This window comes from Hippoglossus hippoglossus, chromosome 6 (assembly GCF_009819705.1).
Source record: "Hippoglossus hippoglossus isolate fHipHip1 chromosome 6, fHipHip1.pri, whole genome shotgun sequence".
NCBI classification, from domain to species: Eukaryota; Metazoa; Chordata; class Actinopteri; order Pleuronectiformes; family Pleuronectidae; genus Hippoglossus; species Hippoglossus hippoglossus.
In genome coordinates, this window is record NC_047156.1 from 18,868,675 (window position 1) to 18,890,348 (window position 21,674).

At 40.3% G+C, this 21,674-nt stretch overlaps 1 protein-coding gene across 3 annotated transcripts in view; it reads right to left on the reverse strand.

Moving 5' to 3' along the window:
• The window catches only part of plxnb2b (plexin b2b), a 132,120-nt gene that overhangs the window by 8,224 nt on the left and 102,222 nt on the right, over positions 1 to 21,674 (reverse strand). For all 3 annotated transcript variants that reach the window (XM_034587526.1, XM_034587530.1, XM_034587529.1), the window contains exons 17-30: positions 20,622 to 20,758; positions 19,995 to 20,177; positions 18,119 to 18,212; positions 15,564 to 15,761; positions 13,069 to 13,248; positions 10,904 to 11,040; positions 9,044 to 9,144; positions 8,526 to 8,755; positions 6,603 to 6,784; positions 4,574 to 4,640; positions 3,456 to 3,602; positions 2,150 to 2,306; positions 1,338 to 1,438; positions 266 to 350 (exon numbers count right to left, since the gene is read on the reverse strand). In XM_034587526.1, the coding sequence (XP_034443417.1) occupies positions 266 to 350; positions 1,338 to 1,438; positions 2,150 to 2,306; positions 3,456 to 3,602; positions 4,574 to 4,640; positions 6,603 to 6,784; positions 8,526 to 8,755; positions 9,044 to 9,144; positions 10,904 to 11,040; positions 13,069 to 13,248; positions 15,564 to 15,761; positions 18,119 to 18,212; positions 19,995 to 20,177; positions 20,622 to 20,758 (1,999 nt within the window). The remainder of the gene's footprint in view (positions 1 to 265; positions 351 to 1,337; positions 1,439 to 2,149; positions 2,307 to 3,455; positions 3,603 to 4,573; positions 4,641 to 6,602; positions 6,785 to 8,525; positions 8,756 to 9,043; positions 9,145 to 10,903; positions 11,041 to 13,068; positions 13,249 to 15,563; positions 15,762 to 18,118; positions 18,213 to 19,994; positions 20,178 to 20,621; positions 20,759 to 21,674) is intronic.

The window sequence follows — 21,674 nt, forward strand, 5'->3', positions numbered from 1 at the left end:
AAACAATTATCTGCTCTGATATGCATATACAAAGGCTGGAGATAAAAGTGCATTTTATTCCAGCAGAAAATCTCAAAGTGTGCTACATAAAACAACATGTATTAGCATCTTAAATGAGAGTGGGGATGTTGACAAAAGCCCTGGAGAAAGCAAACAAAGGCAAGAATTATATTCTCAAGTACATATCTGATCTGTGCTATTTTGGGTTCAACAAGTGTGTGTTTACGTGCAGTATGTGTGTGTGTGTGTGTGAAGACACACTTACGCTCTTCGTGGTTCTCCTGGTTCTGGTAATAGTTCTGCTGAGTGTGGAGCACTTTGGACAGGACTAATGTGGCGTTATCTCTCACCTGAAATGCACATTACAGTCTTTTGTTGGACAATACACGCGACAATAAACACTTCACACACACTGAATTCAATAGAAAGCGTGACTGAGGTCAGCAGCCTTTTCCAGTGCCCCAGAACTAATTCCTAATCAATCCCATCGAGTGGACAGCAACACTGGGTCTTTATGGGGGTATTTAGAGGCCATTTTCTTTTGGCGTCAACCCATTATTGACCCCACAAATACTGTGATTAGCACTACCCTGACACAGCCAGTGAATCTACAGCAGCACGGCTCTAAAGAACAACCACAAGCCATCGGCGGGCAGGATGAAAGAACGCACGGTACCTCTGAGAGAGGGGGATTTAAGGGGCCGAAAGGCAGGACAAGAAGAGGATATTTGAGAGTGACCTTGATTTTCCGAGGATCAATACTGTGCCGCCGAGATTTAGCGGTGTTCTGTCGCCATTGAGAGCTGACAAGAGCAAACCAAGACCAGGCACCTTCGACTGCCTGCTCGTGAGAAATTAAAATTGTAAGCGTGTTGCAGATCTGCTGAGGTGAAAAGTGAAGGAAAAGTGGTTTTCAAGAGGGATTTGATTTGTGAGCATGAGCAGGTTTACCTTTGTATGAAAGATTGTTTTGTAAATGCTCCATCTTGCACACATTACACAGGATGCACAGGATGCACACGTTTTCACATACTTACAATACACGTGTGTGTGCGCATTGATTTGACTCCTGGAACTGTTAACTGTGTCAAGATTGAACATTTTAAATGTGCCCAAAAACATTATGGGAATTAATAAAAGAAAAATCATGTGGTGTGCGCTGGTATACAGAAACACTGGGACACAAGACTGAAATGAAGTGAAAAATAGGCGATCACATCCACACGCCCACGTACACTTATTCATTTCCCCCTACGCTTAGTCACATCCTCTGCTATTTTCAGTTTTCCTTTTTTAATATATGTTGCATCGAGACACTAAATTCCACGGATACTCACGTTATAGTGTGCCAGAGTGTTGAAGCGCTTCCACCTGCCCTCTTTTTGGGAAGTCAAGTCCAGGTCTGACAAAATCTGCCCTGTTGAGCCGGGGCGCCACTCTGTGGTGGAAGTCAATCAAAGAAATTAAACATTTATTTCAGCATAGATCACCATTACCCTGAGGTTATCCAATAATTTAGTGACACACTTGAGCTGATATCAGGTGAAGAACTGACACACGAGTGTTTTGTGAATAATTTAAAATCTAATTCTAAACTGTGATTTGCACCCTGCCCTTTTTTCTATTTTCGAAAAAATGACACCACAGCAGACCTGAGCTCTACACCATCTGCGACATACAGTGTGAAAAGGGGGTTATCTCTGGGATTCGCCATGAAAGCAAACAGATCTCTGCTTATCTAAAATGTATAAAGGAATGAGATCTACAGCGTGCGTGGGAATAAAAATTGCTTTGATGTTGAAAAATGTCTATAGAGCTTTAGCCTTTCAAGTCAGTCCCCAAGGTTTCTGACTACAGTAGTGAGAGAAACTTTGTTTTGGGATGAAGGCTTTCTTCATGTTGCTGACACTGAACAACGTCTCAACCTAAAAAAAGCCATTTTTTTATTCCATAAACAGAGACAGAGTGGGAGATCTTTAAAATAATCTGTGAAATAATCAATAATTCATTTACAAGAATTACATGAATTTATTTAATTCTAAGGGCATTCCAAGCTTCCAATTTGAGATTGTTGCCCTGTAAACATCATATTATTGGATGGTTTCCGCTTCGATTCATCCTCCTCTGAGGCGGCCTTTCATTTACTCACCCAGCGTGACACTGTCGACCTTGGGCCGCTGGGAATACGGCAGGTTCCTGTACACCTGCTCTATGATCTTCTCTTTCACCTGCGAGATGGTGTCACAGCTCAGCACCTTGACGGGCGTCACGTCTGGACCTTCACCGTGCACCAGGACTTGCAACGTCTAGAGAAACGCCACACAAAAACTCACAGTGTTAACATGTGCAGTTCACATGCACCTAAGCACACGAATGACAACTATGCAGAGATATTTAAACATGGCCAGAGCACCCAGCCACCCACCCGCACACGTACACCCACATATACACCAAGCTCCATCGGGATGTTGTCGCCATGGTAACCGGGTTTCTGTGAGCACACACACACACACATACACTGCAGTGACACCTGAGGGGGGGGCCCCCCTGCTAAGGGAGGGGAGGACTTCTGTCACCTTGGCCAGCTAATGACCAAGGCTCAGTGGGAGAACTCTGTGACCCAGCTCACCTCCCACACTCAGTCACTCTGTCAGAAATAACTAACTGACCGCTCGACAGATTCAAAGAGGGGGAGCGGGCGAGCCGATCGCTACAGCAGCCTCATAAGCCTGTCTGCAGTCAAAGTGAATGAGAGAGGCACGCTGTGAATTAAAGCCAATAGGAAACGCCGCCTGTGAAAGGTAGCTCATCGCGTTTTTTTCTCCCTCTGTAATTCAATCACAGAAGGCGATCCATCACAACGGGAGACGTGTAATTTGGGCTAATTTGATAATTGTGCTCGACATCGCCATTACCCTTGGGTCTTTTTATTTGTGCTGACTTTAACAGAAAACAGCTGTGTTCGGATTAGCTTCCATTATCGAAACACTATACCAAAGCGAGACACAGTCTTTTCTCTGGCTCCTTGAAAGGTGCCCGGACGGATACAGAGCAGGCGCGGGTCAGGAAGGGTTGAGGTGGTGGCTTGTCCTCTTTACTTGTAGCGACTTGTAATACTTTCAACCTAAGCCATGCATTTCACTGCTATATTGGAATGTGTTGCCGGTGTCGTTTCCGTGCCAAGAACACTGACACTGAAAATGGATGTCACACAAAAGCGGGCAGTCGCCTGGGGCCCTTTTCATTTTTTTGGGGGTGGTTACCATAGCAACTGTAGTGTGTGAGTGTGTGTATGTTTGTGTTGCTCACCAGGCACAAAACACCATGCAATCACAAAGCAGTGTGTGCAATTTCTCGAGTTTTTATGCGTGTGTGCAGGTTTTTTTGAATGTGTGTGTGTGTGTGTGTGTGTGTGTGTGTGTGTGTGTGTGTGTGTGTGTGTGTGTCCCTCTCACCAGGACGGAGTACTCTACATCGTCGCCCAACAGGCCTGTGTCGTTGAGGGTGTACTTGGCTTTCTTCACTCTGGCGTCCACAGGGCCTTTCTCGATCTGGTGCTTGATGGCTCGGAACAGTTTGTACAAAGGTTCGCCTGCAGAGTCCTGTTACAGACACACACACACACACACACACACACACACACACACACACACACACACACACACACACACACACAACGCCATTTAGAAGGTGCCACCGATGTTGTCAAGGACCTAATTGTTATGATTAGCAGTTTAGAAGAGAGATAAATGATCAATAGGAACACAAATGACAGGAATGGTCAAATCCATAAACTGAGCCCATGGTTTAGAGCTGTAGCTTGTCATTATTTGCATTTCTTGTATTAATAATAAAGTTCAACATCTGTTATAGTTATGACTAAGGCTGCTGCAACAAACAATCATCACCGGTTAATAGTTTATTCTATGAAACATCAGAAAACAGTCAAAGTGTTGATCACAGTTTCCTAGAGCCCAATATGTTGACATCAAATATCTTGTTTTATCCAAGCAAACTTATATTCCATTTATTAAAATGTAGGACAAAGAAAACAAACAGAAACATCACAGTTGAGGAGCTGGGACCATCAAACTTTTGGTATTTTTGCTTGAAAAATGACTTTACAACTGAGCTTAAGAAATACACAATTAATTATTTTCCAGTAATCAAATAATCTTTGAAACTCATGATATGAAATTAAATTTTTACACTGTAAAGCCCCTTTTGCACAAAACCCACTAACTCCTGGCTTTTGTCTGCAATGGGATGAATACAATCGTCTTTCACTCCCGGGTCACATAACTAGACACAGGTTTTTTCGGCTGTAGCTCCGACCGGCAGTGATGCAAACATGACTAATTTGCCAAGGCAACTAGGTGAGAGTCAGTTGTCTGTTGGCTCATGACGTCAAACATGACGCACCTGGGGAAATAACACAGAGGCCGAGTCCCCTACTGGCAATGAGAAAAGATATAATTGCCTTTTTGTCACAGTCTAACCCATGTTTAAAAACCTGCGTAGAGCCACTATTTCTGTGTAATAAAGGCATTGGTGACCAAAAACTCCATGTTACCTTCAAGAACTGGTAAAGGCAGATGGACATCCAGTTACACAGCATCCTTTCCACCACGGTCTCTGACCTGGAAAACACACAAGGAGCAGTTTTTGTCATTGTCAGACTGCAAGTGAATCATTTCGGTGCAATTATTCTGCATTTAAGAAGTAGTGCAGAGCATTTAATTAGTAAATCCAAGAAAATACAGTGACAAGTTTAATTGTTATTTTTACACAATGTCACTCAATATATAAGCCAAGAAATGTACCAGTGTAGGTAACACTCATTGTCATTCTTTCCTCTTAGGAGATTGAGACACTACTTTCTGGTGACAGTGCTGCCTTCAACAACACACACCAGTAATTTCTGCACAGCTTGTCAATGTCGGGATATTTTATTTCACCACTCATGTCAGTGGGAACTTGACAGATCGCCCATCCTAATGTCAGATATCCGCTGGTGGCGCCTATTGTTAGCTGTTAGCATGCCTAATTAGATGTCTTGTATATAAGGGGGCCTCTGTTGGCACAATGGCCTAATCAGCATAATGAGCCTCTCCATTGGGGGATAATTAAGACGTGTACTTGCATAACAGCCAGTCACAGTGTGCCTAGGCATAGCCGACAGTTCAGATCACATAAACCCCCCCCCGGCAAGTGATGAGTGACTGTACTGTCGCACAAGTGGGTCCTGCTGAGGGGGGTGAGGCAGCCGTCAGCCGATGATCTGACCTTGACATGATCATTACAGTGGAGACAGTCCAGTTAAAACAAAAGAGAACTAAAACCTTCTAGACATTCTTTGTTAAAGGATATTTGCCAGAGTCATATTAGACAGTTGAATGCTCAGCGATATTTAATAGAGATAATGTCCACACAATTAGGTCCAGACATTCTCCAGAGTTTGCCGTTCATACATGGACAACGCAGCAGGAGAATCTCCGTTCAGACGCGTTCACAACAAAATCGTAATATCGGTAGCATACAGGTGAGGGGTGGCGCAGGAGGCAGGCGCTAATATATTAATACTGCTGTGGAGAACAGGCGTATTTGTGTACAGCATATCACCAAAAGTTCTTGAATCTTCTTGTCCTTCCAATTCTACATCTTCGTCAGTGTCTTCTCTGACAATTGATCTCTCCTCTACGTGAAAGGGCCCATTATTATAAATAGAAACTGAAACTTGTTAAATGTTTTTAAGATTCTATTCTGCTCAAGTGTGGCAGGTGATAGTTTTGTTCATGAAAGTTGTTCTGAAAATCACCCTCTTGTGCTCTTACGCAGCTCAAAGAAAACCAGTATAAATTGATTTGTGTATTCAGGGCAATCAAAACACATAATGCGCTAAAAGTATTTTTTAGCCATTGGTTAAAAAGTTACAGAATGACAAAATGAATAGAATGATGATGGGGGACAGCAAAAGAGAAACTATCCAACCAGTTATGGTTTGACTCAAAAGTGGGGAAAAAAACAGAAGGAGAAACAGAAGGAGGAAGACTGGAATAGATCAAGCAGTCATCTGGCTCAGGACTGTGAACTACAGTATTCAGTGAAAAAATCCAACAGACAACATGGCAACAGAAATAAATAACCCAGCACATCTTGAACTGAATCCCAGTTCTCCAAAACTGATCATACCAGTGCCAGCATTTAGACATGCTGTGATTCTGATTATAGAGCTAAGACGCAAGGACATCTCTCCATCTCAGGGTAAAAGTGACTAAACGAATGGGGAAGAAGCCAAAGTTGTAATTGAAAAACTAAATTTCTAAACTAAAAGTTTTGGTTTGATAAATACAACAGTGTACTCAAATTAAAAATACAGAGCAGGATCCTTTGGGGGGAATGAATGAGCATGAATTTTGTACAATTATATCTGGCAGATGCTGAGATTTTTCACGAGTAAAAACTGACCCGCTAGGCCTTTATTGTCATTACTGTGGAAAAACATATGCAGTTGCTATGATACCAAACTTCTTAGCTGTACAATTAGTACGGACATTTTAATTGTGACAGCACCAGCATCGTCTGAATTGGTCCACACTCACCTGCGCAGCATGAGTTTGGGATTCTTGCTGTGGACGTATTCCTCCATCAGCTCCAGCAGCAGAGTCCTCATGATGTCGGTGTAGTATTCCAGTTTGCCATGCAGAGCCACTGTCAGCAGAGAGGCAAAGTACACCTTGGCCCTGGCGTTGAAGTCATGACTGCGCTCCAGGGTGCGGATGAACTACAATGACACACACAAACACACACACAAACAAACACACAAACAAACACACACACACACACACACACACACACACACACACACAAACAGAGAGACAAAACAATAAGCGAAATGACAAGCGAAATTAATCATCCTGATGAAGATCTCACCCACACAAGCACATCCAGCATAATATGCTCTTAAATAATCAAGAGACCAATGCTGGGGAAAACAATAATTATCAAGGTAAGTTTAGTTCAGCCTTGTAAAATATGTGGCTTTGAAAAGACACCAATTAGCAGAAGAAGAATCACCCACACATATAGAGTTCACACCTCAGAGGCCGTGTCTGTGCCAGTAATATTGTATTATTAGGAAATTTCACACGTCTCCCATGTCCCCTGGTATGTCTTCTGCTTCTCACTGCTAACACTGTACTCCACTAACTAAAACATTACACACCCCTCAATTCAAGGGAGGACAGCCTGAATCTAAAATAGATATAGAAGGACTTTAAACAATTATATCCTGGGCTTATGACAGATTCTAAAAGCTCACAGAGATGTAGGGGTGTGCGCACCATCGCCGTTGTGGCAGGTAAATTCACACCTGTGGCTCTAAAATAAAAGCTTATCTAAGTAACAAAGGATAGGGCGGCCGTGATGTTATTCCCTTTTACTACTATCAGAGAACTGCCTGAAAAACGTAAACCAACAGTGAATTTATCCTGCTGCTTTTTAGGATTAGCACCTGTACGTGTAACTATAGTCTTATGGCTCCAGGTCATAAATCTCCACTTTCATATCGACACATGAAAAAGCCATTTGTTGCATTGAGTGACTCCTTCATTACGACAAGGTTTGTTTAGTTCGGTAATAACTCCACAAACACATTGACTCACTCTGAGCTTTAAATCATTGAATCTGTGAATCAATTTAATTAAAAATACAAACTATGTATGAGAGCTAAACGATTGTGATTATTTTAACAAATATTGCAATGAATCCCGATTTCAGTAGGAATGACACAACCATGCTTCATTTATATGAATTGTGTCTTCGTGTATCATTGAAATTTCGATAATATTTTGATAAACTGTTCAGCATATTTTCCCATCATATGGTTCAAGACAGTTCAAGCACTGGACTACATTTCCGTTTGCAGCGCGTTTCTGTATTTGCATGTGTTGTGACTTTTTCTCTTTGCATGTGTTTTCTTAATTTGCAGTGCGTTGAGCCTGCTCCATGTTAGCAGATGGGACATGGGTCAAAGTAAAAAGTCAGAGTACACATCATATACATTTTTCTCAAAGATAGTTTCTGTAATTTTAGGTAGTTCTTATCACACTAATATCTGTGTTTATTTAGTTTTTAAGTTTTAGTTATTTGATCATGTGTGTTATACAACTGTCTGCACCGAATATTTTGGCTTCATTTTTGCACAAGAGGAAGTGGAGAGTCCATCCAACACTTGATTCTTCTCTCAAAAGGTACAATACAAACATCATCTGAAAACCATTAATGTCACTATACAAATCATTCATTCAATAGTAGCTGAGTAGATCAGTGCAAAGCAAAGCAATGAAATGGCCCCGACATCATCAAGCCCTGCTGCTGATGGCTAAAAAGAAAACAAGGGAAATCTTAATGTGCTTTTTAAGCATCTTGCATCGGTCAACGACAATTGTAAAATACGCGTCTACAGACATTATCAGACCCCATGATCATTGGTAGTAAACATCTACTGTGTGCAGTATAATTACATTAATGAGGAAGGTCTTGGAGTTCAGAAGGTTGGAAAACTGGTTGAGTGCCTGGGTCACCGTGGCCCTTCGAGCCTGTGGGATGTCGAGCTTCCCTGTGATCATCACATCATTGGCCCCATCTTTGGAAGGCAGGAAGAACACACGTTCTGTGTAGGTCTTGTAGTCCAGGAAGGGTATCCGTCCCTCGCTCAGGTCGTTGGTGTGGTCCTCCATCTCGATCATCAAGTCTGCGAGACAAGAAACAAAAAGGTGGAACCCGGCTCCTTTTTAAGTGGCGTTCAGTCATTTTTGTCTGTCTGGAACATAATTTCAGCAATGAAAGATTGTTTTATAAATGGTTCCTGCAAACTACTTGTCATAGTGATGATAACATCAGGTTAAAGTGGAGATTATTCACTGCAGTGCAATGCATCAGAGAAATGTAATCAGAGCTTTGATGCACTTCATTACTTTATAGCTTGTCAGAGACATGGAGCCTTTGAGGAGCTTTAACGATCCTGTCGAGCTTCTCTTACCTGTGAATTCTTTCTTGCAGCGGTCACGTACGCTCTCCTCCAGATTCTCGAGCTGGTGTTTCACCTTCTCGTACTCCCTCTCTGCCTGCTGACTCTTTCTCCTAAACACACAAACACAATACAGGTGTCATTAAAGCAAAACCTGGCCGTACTTTATCTCCCTGTTTTAACTCCACCATAGAAAAGCAAGTATTTTAACTTTTGCTCAAAGACTACGCACTTGAGTTTAGTGAGGATAATTGTTAATTAATAATTGCTTGAGAACTTGATGACAGTTTTTCTCTTGGGTTTCACAAAAATGATGACTACCACAGCTATTATTCCTCAAAGGTGGGTGTGCTGTTTCTGATGTAGGTGTTTTATGAATATTTAGTTAAAAATCAGCAGGTTTAACAAACACATGATTGCCTGTAAAAACATATGAGCATGTGTTAGTGGAGGTGTAATGTAAAGGAAATTAATGAGTAAAGTTTGACAAAGTAATTTCAGTTAATCTCAGAAGAGCAGAAAAACTGAAGAATATAGTAGATTGTATGTGTATGTAAGTGGGGAGGAAGGAAATATTTCAGTTTAGGATATTAAAAGTATTTTTCCCTTCGTAAACTGGTTGACAACATGCAACACTGACCCAGGAGATGAATTAGACTGTGTAAACTTATAATTTTGCTTGATTATTAACCTCTTCCTTTCATCACCACATTGATCAAATATAATCATGAGTGAACTATTCTCCCCCTTAGAGTTTGCTAACGTTTGCTAATGTAACACAACGTAACAAAGGATCATTTGTAAGTTACAGCTTATAAATGACCCACTGACGTTAGAGTAAAGATTCATTTTTAGAGTGCCGCTGTGGATCAAAGCAATGTGTACTGCAGATTGAAATAACTAAACAAATACACCTTAGATGCAGAAGTCTAGGTTCATGAATATATATAAAAATCAATCCATGGTGCGAAGAGAAAAGAAACTAACTGCTAACAGCATTATTAATATATTTATTAACTACCAATAAGGTAAACAAACATAAACTAGTTATCTTGTTGCACAATGTACTTTTTTAATTACTTGACTGTGGGACTGTGGTATTATCTATCTTCTTTTTCAGGCCCTGGATACACCATGCCTTCTTTAACCTCTCTAAAACATTGTTGTATCCGCTTAGCAGTTTTCCCAATTTTATTTATTTGCTGATGAGCATTTTCTCAAACTGCTACAGAAAACATGATGCATTCATTCTGTTGTCTGGGGCTAAGAGACAAACAACTTGGGTGAGGAAAATTGTTTTTTTTTTCCAAATGGGACAATCTGTGCAGCAGTGTCCCTCCAAAATCCCAAATGAATCTACTGTAATTGGATTACTGCTTATAAAAGTTTATTAATTAAAAGGTCAAACAGGGAGTTAGTTAGTGCCCAAAATCTACTGCAAGTGAAGTTCTCTTTATAAACTTTGATAGCCCAGTTTGTGGGGAAAAAGGAAGAGTTACCACTTCAGGAAAAAAACATTTAAAACTAAATAATAATTTTCTTTGCAATTAATTTGACACATTCAGGAAAACAAAACAATTAAAGAAGACTTTCGAGGGGTCACTAGCTAATCAGGCTGAACGCACAAACACACAGCATAAAATACTGCAGTATTTGTTTAGTCAATCTTGAGGAATATTCTGTTAAAAATAGTCCCTCCTGCAAAAGCATGTGTAAAATAGTAACGGTAAACAAGTCCTAAACAGCACTAATAGAGATTATAGAGTGACATTTCACTTTAGAGTCAACAAATTCCACCAATCTCAATCTGCAATTAGAAGACGTTTGCTTTCTTTATTATGATTAGAGTGAGTGTGAAGTTAAGCTGCTCACCTGTAGCAGTAGAGAGAGATGGCGATGATCATCAGCATGGGCACAATGACAGCAGGGATGATGATGTAGAGCGACGACTCATTCTTATTCTCGTACCGCACCGAGCCAACCACCCACTCTCCCTTCCCAAACTTGATCTGCGGATAAACAGAGAGAGGAAATGCTATTATCTGCACGCGCTCTCCCCACCGTTTTAGCCGCAGATTTATTCAGGACGGTGTCGATGGTAAAGATTCAACAGAACAACGTTAGAAAGGAGGATGGGGACAGAGGAGAATCTACATAATTGCCCACAGTTCTGCTAAAACAGCTGTGGGACCTTTCAGGGTTCTTCAGAAGTGCTGCGGCGACGCTCAAGTCGGTCGCCCACATTAACTGAACAAATGCATAGATGTATCGAGCATGACACTTTATAACCAAGTTTCTTCCATGCAGCTATAGGTTGTACTATTGATAGTGCCGCGGTGTCACTTCTTTATACAAAGCACAGACTTAAAACAATAGCTCACTTAGAAGAAATGAGACGGGGTTACAGTATTCATCACAGTCGGCTCGGCCGTAATTAAATGTTATTATAAGGGCCTGTAGCTACATGAAAATTGTTCAACCAGGGAAAAAATGGGGTCTCAACTAGTACAGAGGACACGCCGAGAGAAATAAAGATTCATGATGCATGCATGAAGTCATCTGCAAGTCAGTGCATGTCTGCCGTGGTGGAGGGGAACTCACTCGAGTATTTTATTTCAGGTACTTTATGTGAGTGTTTTCTTTTCATGACATTTATACTTTTATTGCACTTATATGTCAGTTATTTTACAAATGTCATTTTTGGCACACAAGACATAAAGAACTTTAAAAAATAGTATGCATGACACCATAATATATCTTAAAGAGTTCATAGGACCCTATTTCCCAACAACAGGAGGGTTTCCGGAACATTCAGACGAGGCGGGGTGTTTGTAAAATTCCGGCAGCAACTGACTCAGACATGTATGTTCTCATTTACCCTCTGGAAAAAAAATTCAGGGAAAGGTCCAGAGTTCAACACACGTCTAAAAGCAGCTTAAGAGTGGAATGTGAGGGGGAGCCTCACAGCTCTCAGTGTGGGCTCAGGTAGGGCAACAGCTGCTCCATGTTTACGAGCAGGCATCAAACGTTCCTCTTCGATAAAGGTTATAGTTAGTGCTGGCCCAGGCTTGCCTCTACCCATCCCCTAGTTATGCTGCTTCGCATTATGCAACATCCTCCTCTCTCCATCTGTATGGATTCATATTACAATTACAATACATCTGTATGTGGAACCTGCATTATGCCATGACCCCTTTGCCCAGTTCTGCCCAAGCTTTCTCTCTCCGTCATTAAGATGTTTTCTTTATTTATTTTTAAGTGGTTGCTTCCGTGACAATATTCAATGTATGTAAATAATAAAAAGAGACCTGTTCTATATGAAAATGTGCCCTGATATAACTTCTGTCATGGTTTTGGTACTATATTAATAAAATGGAACAGACTTGACTATTGAAAGACAATTGGAAACTACTTTGATAACTGTTTAAGTCGACATATATGATTTAAAATGCTCAAATATAAGAATATGCTGCATTTCTTAAAATGTCTAAGAATTAAATTAAGATAAAAGCCATTATCCTGTACCTGAAATAAATTCAAACTTACATGATTGTTTACTATTTTACTCGCTAATTCTCTTGCTCTATTTTTTTTTCTTTACATAACTGATGTTAGCATATATTTAAGAGTTTAAGCCCAATTTGGAAATGTGACATATTAGAACTCATTTTGATACTTATCTAGTTAACAATTATATTTTGAGGTTTGGATAATTTGCTGGACAAAACAAACCTGGTGAAGGAGAAATTTCCATTCATTACAATGTTCTTAATTTCCATGAAGCTAACAATCAATCGGAAATTGGTTTAATCATCTTCAACAGGAAAAAGCTACTCACACACTGATGCATGTGTAATAATACTTACACTCTATTACTTTTCACATTTTAAGGACACTTTCCTGACACATTCACATACTTTTACTTAAATAACAATATCAGGGCAGGACTTCCAAACACAACAGAGTTATTATGCAGTGTGGTATTTTTCGTACTGAGGTAAAGGATCAAAAAAATCTGTGTCTGTGTCATAACTGACCGCTAGATCCAGCAGCTCGGGTCGGGTGTCTCTGCGGTGGCGTCTGGAGCGAGCTCGGGGCTGGGAGGGGGGCGGGTCCAGGAACAGCTTATCGTCCTGAAGTGTGTTGACCAGACAGGAAACATCGCCAACAAACGCCTGAGCCTCTTTGGCCGTCATAGCTTTGGAGAATCCGCGACCCTGCAGGGGAAGAGGAACAGTAATTCTCAAAGAGTAGGGATTTAAAAAAAACATGGGGGGGAATTAATTACTGCCTTTATAAACCATCAAGAAGCTGCATCATATGTTGAGTATTAAAAAACATTATTGTAAACGTTTTCATTTGTAATGGGTGGAAAGTTTATAACAGCTCTTCCACAATGAGCGCCAAAACTAATTAGAAAGATTAAGATTATAGTCATTGTAAGCACATAAGTAATTTATTTCTTAAATCACTGTAGGCACAGCTCCAGTCAATCCCACAGCTCTGGCACGGCACCGCTCACTTTGAGATTCTACAGCTCACTTCTGTATCTACACAGGCATGCTTTCAATTATTCTAATGCAGTCTGCAATATAAGAAAGGTGAAAATATCCTGAGTAAACCACAGAAGAGTAATTGGAAAAAGCCTCACAGCCTTTTTTAGCAGATGTCTTTCCAGTCTAATTTACCTGAAGTGTGTTTACTGAAATACACTTGGAGAGAAAATGCCGTGGAGCCCTGAAGCTGACGTAAAGCAGGCAATCAGGAGGAATCTGAGCCATTCTGATTAATTGGTTATTGGTTCAGCTTCTCACTGGTGATGATTTGCTGCTTGTCGTTGTCGTATGTGACAATAAAGTGAATATGTTTTGGATTTGAAGAGACTGTCAGACAAACTGAAAACATCCAGGAAAGTATGAAAGGCATTTCTCAGTGTTTTCTGAAATTATATTCAACCAAACCATATGTCAACCAAATTGACAAAATAAAAAAAATCGACAACAGCAGCGAGTTCCAGTAAGAAAAAAAACAGCCGACAGAATAAATAAAGTGTCCTCTTTCTGTTTATTTTTTTCTTGCCAAATGTCTTCATAACTCCACATAACTGGCCTTAACATATACTTAAGAACTGAACCCATTATCGACACATGACATGCAAATCCTACTCAACCTCATATCTAGTTGTCAGTAAGACAAGACTTTAGTAACAATACAGTATTATGTATTTTAACTTATATTTAAATATATAGAGCTGCTGCTCCCAAACTGATTGTATAATGACACTGTATTTTCTTGCTAAACCTTAACACGAGTTTCATCTTTTAAACCAAAAAAAGAGGATTGTTTATTTATGTTTAACAATCTTTTGAGTTCTAAAAAGATGAGAGAATGATCTGCAAATTAAAATTTTAATAATAAAGAATGAAAATAAAAAACACAAAAAAGTCTCCACTTCAGAAGTCTATCAGAATAAATCTGACTGATTTTGAAAATCACTTAATTTTTTACAGATTCAGGTTCTCACTTTCCTGATTCTCTGCTCGTTTTTGTCTTATGTGATAATGAAGTGAATATAGTGAGTATTTGGATTCACTGCAAAAACTGACAAAAGCAAATATCTCTACTTTCTGAAATGTAATAGATTGAATTAACATATCAAAAAATAACCTGCAATTTATTCAACCTTAAAAAATGTGGGAAAATTACAGTAAGAAAAAACAATTCTTCCTGAACATCAAATCAGCTGCTAAAATACATTAAAACTTTAATTATTTTTATTTCAATCGCCAATTCTCTTGTTCCAGTTTTCCCTCAATATAAGTGGTCTTATAATTATAATATAAAATATAAAATAATAATAATATTATTAATAATAATAATAATAATAAACATGGAAGCATGACATGACGAACCTTATTTATAAACTCAGGTGGTCAGCAGTAAGACAAGACACCTTTTGACTAATGACACCTTGAGAACAATGTTTACTGGTTAAACATCATCACAGGTTGCAAGTGTTCCACCCAGAAATTGTTTTTGGATTGAAAAGTTTTTGGAGTCCTACAGAGACTAGAGAATACTTCGGGAAAAGTTCAAATTTAATAATAAATAAATAAAATTAGAAACAGAAAAAGAAAAATGTCTACCTCATTCGTATCATGTGTTAATGACCTTGTGAACAGACTATTTAACAGAAATGGGTCTTTACAATAAGAGCAATTTTCTCATCTTTTTATTAGAGTTGAAGTCAATGTTTGCTATTTGCGACTTCTAATTTACATTTGTCTAAGTTCATTTGATCACACCACTGAGCTAAAAGAATAAATGCTAGATAATTTATAAACACGAAACATGAAACTCAACCATAGCAGCTAAAGAGTGAAAATGTGTCACAGTAACTGCAGCTCAGCATCTTCTCCCTTATAATCCTCAAGTCAGATAATAAAACCATTTGTCTTAATTCCTTCACGCTAATTAGGCCGTGTCCTCAGAAACACAGCGCCGTCTCATAGGCTGCATGGCCTGCACTCACCGTGACGATGATGATGCTGGCCTCGGTGATGACCTTCTTCGTCAGTTCGTTGAAGGAGGGGTCGGGGTGGTAGTCAAAGGGCTTCAGCTCCCTCTCCCAGTTGTCCAGTTTAATGGAGGTTTTAAAGGGCTGGTTCAGGGAGGCGTTCACCGTTGGAGATTGAAACTGGATGACCGTGTCGTTCTTTTCGCGGGCGTTCTGAAAGTGTCGGAGGGACAGTTAAGTGTCAGGACTCAAAAATACACGGTGACATGGAGAAAATAAGCAAGACGGGAGGGATGTGTGTGTGTGTGTGGGGGGGGGTGCTGGTTTAGTTAAATGGGGAAGGTACAATTACGTGTCACTTTTGAGTCATTCTATTAAAATCCTAATCTCCCGTCGTAGAATAGCAGCCTCTGATAAATCTGTGTGCACGTCGAGCCATTCCTCCTCTGGCTTTGTTTGTTTGTGTTTGAGCAACTGGACCGATGGTGATATTTCTGTCACTCTCTGATTGTTTCCACATGGAGCTGACAACAGTGTGTGTGACGGCTAAACCCTGCAGTCCCACACCAAAACAATTGTGCTTTTCAAGAGGACACGGCGAAAAAAAGCACAGGCTTTAGCAAAGTCAAGCAGAAATACTAAGTGTTAAACATGTATGTAAGATGTGTGAGGTTGTATGAGTCGAATGTCTTTTGTCATTAAACCACATAGAGGATTGGGATCTGCCAACTATCTGTAAATCTATATCTAGGCTCAGTTCAAGGTTCTAAATTAATTTGCAGTATTAAATAAATATCTGTTCAGACTTTGTGTTAACGAGCGTCTGAGTGAATCGATCACAAGTGGACAGCTCTAAGTGCGTCTGCTCACACCTGGCGTTAGCACAAGCGTCTCCAGTGACCACTCAAGTTTAGATCTCTCTGTCCTGCTCTATATGTAAATACACATGCACGTCATTTCTGTTTGCAATTACTTAATGATGTTGTTTTAGTCTGACTGAGAGAGAAAGTGAGAGCGAGCGAGAGAGCAAGAGAGAGCAAGAGAGAGAGAGAGAGAGAGAGAGAGAGCAAGAGAGGCTTAGTGAATCAATGCTCTACCCATGATTTTACCAATTTAAAATAACAGCAGAAAATTATTATTTGGTTGTCATTGACAATAAGGTACGGAATATTAAAATGTTCAGTTCATTATGAAACTGTAACATCAGCTGAGGAGACGGCCCTTCAATTTGTTACCTCTAATCCTCTTTCCTCTAAACATGTCATGTTAAACTACAGTAGTTTTGTCAGTTGGTTCTGTTTGCTACACAACAACAACAACATCTGGCAGAAAATGTTGCAAATTCTTTTCACTATGCTGGTTAAAAAAAATATGTATTCTCTAAATCACCATCACTGCTTTGAGCCCCTAACTTGACCTACAATCTCATCAACATGTTACTAACACAAGCCAGCAGCCATAATGACTCTGGGTGATATTTGGGTGTACTTCAGTGGATGGACTTAAACCAAAAGAAGCTTAATGAAGTTGACCAGCCTTTGAGATAACACATTACATCTGCTGTTAGTTTGCAGCTGCCAGAAGTCTTTTCAAATCTCTCCCGTCCCTGGGCAGCAAGGACTTGGCCGGGAGTAAAGTGGTAAAGACCAGCACGGTCGCATAATCTTCTGCAACCTTAATGCCGGCATTAAATTTAGCCCTTTAAATGAAATGAGCAAAATTGCTGCTGCTTAACACTGCGCAGTTCACTGGAGGGCAGGTGCCAGCAAGCTGCTGTGTGCCACTCCTTCAAGTTCCCTGGCAGACTCCGCTCGACTTAATTAAGCTGGCTGAGGAACTTAGTTCGATTTTGTGGGAGGGTGAAACAGTGGTGCTGCTATCTGCAATCCTACAGGTTTTAAGGATTTATGGTCTGAGAAGTGAAGTGGTGCAAGTAAAGATGAAGTAATACAGGCTTTCGAAATCCCCCTGATCAGTGGAAGCAAAGAGAAGAGGAGATACGTATGTGCGTGCGTGCAGTCTCAAACATCAAATGCTTGACGGAGTTTAAATGAATCACGACTGTAGACGTGGGATGGACGTGGGCAGATTGATGGACAGAGCTGCTGCTGCTGCGATGGGGGGAGCAGAGGGAAAAGTAGAAGTTGCATTCTCTGCAGACTTTCTCCGCCTGGCTTCCTAGTATATGTCCGTAAAAATCTAGGAGAATCCGATGTGTGAACACAGCAGGGGATCCCCCACTGGATTCACAGCGAGCAAGTGTGGGGCGGGGGTAGATGGAGCTTTGAACGCTCGACATACGCAAAAATGAAAATCATGGGATCTCCGGAGTGGAGTTTAAACATCACTTCCTGCCTCTGCCTGCTGCACCCGGCTGCTCCACCTCTCGCCTGAATAATGCAGAGGATTTGTTGCTGTTGTGAACCTCACGCTGCATTGTGCATGTTAGAGAGGCAAACTGCGGGTAAACTCCATAGCCAATTTTCCGGATTTTACCCGCAGGTCATGTCTGAAAACGGCTTTAGAGTTGCATAGTCACAGAATAAATAAATAAATAAATAAATTGAAACCTCCAAAGCTGTTGAGTTGTCTCCAGTGACCATCAGCACGGCAGTCTGGATCAGGTCAAAACCAGATCCGGTCACCACAATGTTCCTGCCTCCACTGAAACACACAAACCAACACATTTAGGAGCATAGATATATCGTACCACACTAAGATGAGCTCACGGGAAGAGTTACAAGAAGACGGACACATTTCTTAAATTGCATCTGGGGTATTTTCACCAGGAATTGTGATAAGTGAGTCAGAGAAAAGTAAATTGGTTCAGTTGTAAGGATGTGTTCAAATTGTTAGAAAATTGGTTGAGACTATTAAGTGAAAATAAGTTCAAAAGAAAAAGGGCAACTACATTTAAACTTTAAATCACTTATCATTTAATAGCTTTCTAAAATCAAGCAAAGATGCTCATTTTTAAAAAAGCTTTTTGTTTTGTATTTTGTTTTTTACTTGGCATGAGAAAAGAGCGTTTCTGTTTCTATTAGAGTACTTATTTATAATCCCTCCTAAAAATATTGTTAAAATATTATCGCATTATACTTTCTTTGATTCTTTGTCAGTTGTTGACAACACACAAAGGTTGATACATCCAATATTTCAAAAATAATTTTCACTGAATCTTAAAGCTAATTAGTCATTATGATGATCCGTTGAAGAAATGTTCTCTGTCTGAACCTCTCTGAATGTAAATGACATAAATGGTCTAATGCATCCATTTTCAGTGATCATCACAGACTTTGCTACATGAAATGGTAGCATTTGTATTCCCTTTACCTAAACATGAGTGTGAGAAATATTTTGCTCACATGGCAAATCTTGTAGGGTTCGTGGCATTTATAACCTTTATCAAGGTTTTCGGCCAGAGAGAAGCTTAGAGGGCAGAGAACAAGGCAGGTGGCTCTCATAGTGTTCAGTTTTCCATATAGACTACTTTCGGTTCAACCTTGTCATCAATGCCAACTGAGCAGCTTTTTTTTGGTTCTCTACATTAAAAACAATAGCACAGCATCAAGCATTCAAAGGGAAATTCGTTTATTCGTCAACCTTGGTCTTATTGTCCTACTTTGTCTATTATGATGACGCTCAGTCAGAATATCACTTTTCTCATTCTGCTGTAGATAATTGGGAAACATGGACTTATATGAACAATAGTAATAAGCAGACGGAGCCTCCTACAGCTTTCTTTACATTTTGAAGTCTATTTACATCATACAGCGTGATGTGGGAACAAACAAAGACTATTGTTCGGTTGTTTGGTCGTTTAATTAAAGTAAAAACACAACTCTGTGGCTGTAGTTGAACTTAAGTTAAATGTTACTTTTAATTAACACTCAATGTGACAATGCTAACATTTTGATGTTAGTCAGGTGTAATGCTCACCACCTACACCATCTTAGGTGCTAACATATGCTAATTAGCAATACAAGTTCAGATGAGATCATTTATTTGAAAGTATTGGACAAAGGGAAATTTTAAGCAATTATAGTTCATCTTCAGGTGGACATGAATATGTATAACAGATTTTGTAGCAAAACATCAAATAGTCGTCAAGACATTTCAACCAAAACCCAAAATTGTTACAGACTTAAGACTTAGTTTATCCTCTTGGGACTATGAACCCATTACTAAAATTGCATGGTAATTCGTATAATAGTTATTGAGATGGACCAATGTTCCCTAAAGCCATATAGCAGATATTAAAGCATCCTTTAAAGCATAATAGCAGGATTTCCCTGAACTTTCAATCCAGCCCTATATATCTTCATGTAAATGAAAGCAGAAAAAACCCAAATATATGTAAATCATAAGATACTAAAAGGAACCAATGAATATCAAAAACACTTTGATTAGAGGTAGGATAAATGCAGGCTGCTACATGAAACTGACCAGACAAAGCTTCCTTTGGGTTGATGGTCCAGCACGATGGGATTTTCCAAGAACTGGAAGGCATTGGGAATGGATGCTGTGGTGGTCTTTCCATACTTCACTATGATGGTGAGCGGGTCGGAGGGCACCTTATCTGCTCGATATTCTCCTGTCCTGCAGGTGATCTCTTCTCCGAAATGCTCCCTGCCAAGACAAGGACACACCTCAGCACTGGCTGGCTCGAAGAGTGGGGGCCACACGAGGTCACCGTGTAGTGGAAGCCAACATAGCAGCAGCCTGACAGCTTGTTAAATCCTGGCTTTGCTGCTTCTCTAGCTCGTTATTTCCCTGTTACCTCTGCCTAAAATGTCACTGTGGGCTGGTTTTGACAGAACACTCATGGTCACAACAGCAAAGGCAAATGGTAAAGTAAAAAAAAAATCCTGCTTATGCACCAAAAGTTAAGGTCAATTCCATTTTCCCTTCAGGAATGAAAAAAATATCAATTTACGGGCTTCAAAGTGTGCATACTGTAGAACTTCAATAGAATACAATGTCTGAATAACAAGTAGCACTTATCAACTTAAGAGAGTGAATTGAAAGAGAATTGGTCTTTGCGTGACAATTATTGAGAAAAGAAATCCTTACACAGCGCAGTCCACCCCTCCAATGGTAACCCGGACGTCATCCTTACTGCCAGTGTCAAGAAAGTGGCCAGTAATCTCAATGAGGGTGCCGCCCGCTTTAGGACCTCTGGTCGGCGCCACCGCCTCTGGAATCGGGTCCTGGTGGGAGGGAGGGTGTCACAAGATACAGCACGAACACATACTCATCTTTTCTCTACAAGGATTTACAATCACAAACAAGCTCTCTCACACACACACACACACACACACACACACACACACACACACACACACACACACACACACACACACACACACACACACACACACACACACACACACACACACACACACACACACACACACACACACACACACACACACACACACACACACACACACAGCTACAGTACAGTGTCGTTAAACACACACACACATTTCCTCTCACCGCCCTTGATCCGCCCCTTTTATCAGAAATGTTTACTCACTCACACACACATGCACACGTTTGCACTTCTATCTTAGTGAGGACACTCGTTGACATAATGCATTCCCTAGCCCCTTACCCTAACCATCCAAACTAAATAACTAACCCTAACCCCTTAAACCAAGTCTTAACCCTCAAACAGTTTCCATTGGAAAAGTGAGGACTGGTCAAAATGTCCTCACTCTGTAGGGTCTATGCTTAAAATGGTCCTCACAAATATATAAGTACAGGATCACACACTATGTTTTCTTATTTCCTACCTACAGAGAAGCCCTTATCAGTACACAGCAAGGGCATTTCATTTTCCATGTTCAAATACACCATCTAATGTATTGGTAAATGAATTATCTACATGCAGTCACACTGCAATGGTAATGTATTGTAAGAATGTGCACGCATTCCTCTTTAACCAGACGCTGTGCAGTAGTCCCCCTTTTCTCTCTAATACTTTAACAGACTGCAGCGGTGCTATTTAACTGGCTTTTCATATCTGTGGCTCCGCTAAAGCTTCCCCACAGGGGAGTGCTCTGCCTAACTGTTTACTCAGCAAATTGAGGCAGATGTGGTGCTTGTATAAGTGTGTGTGTG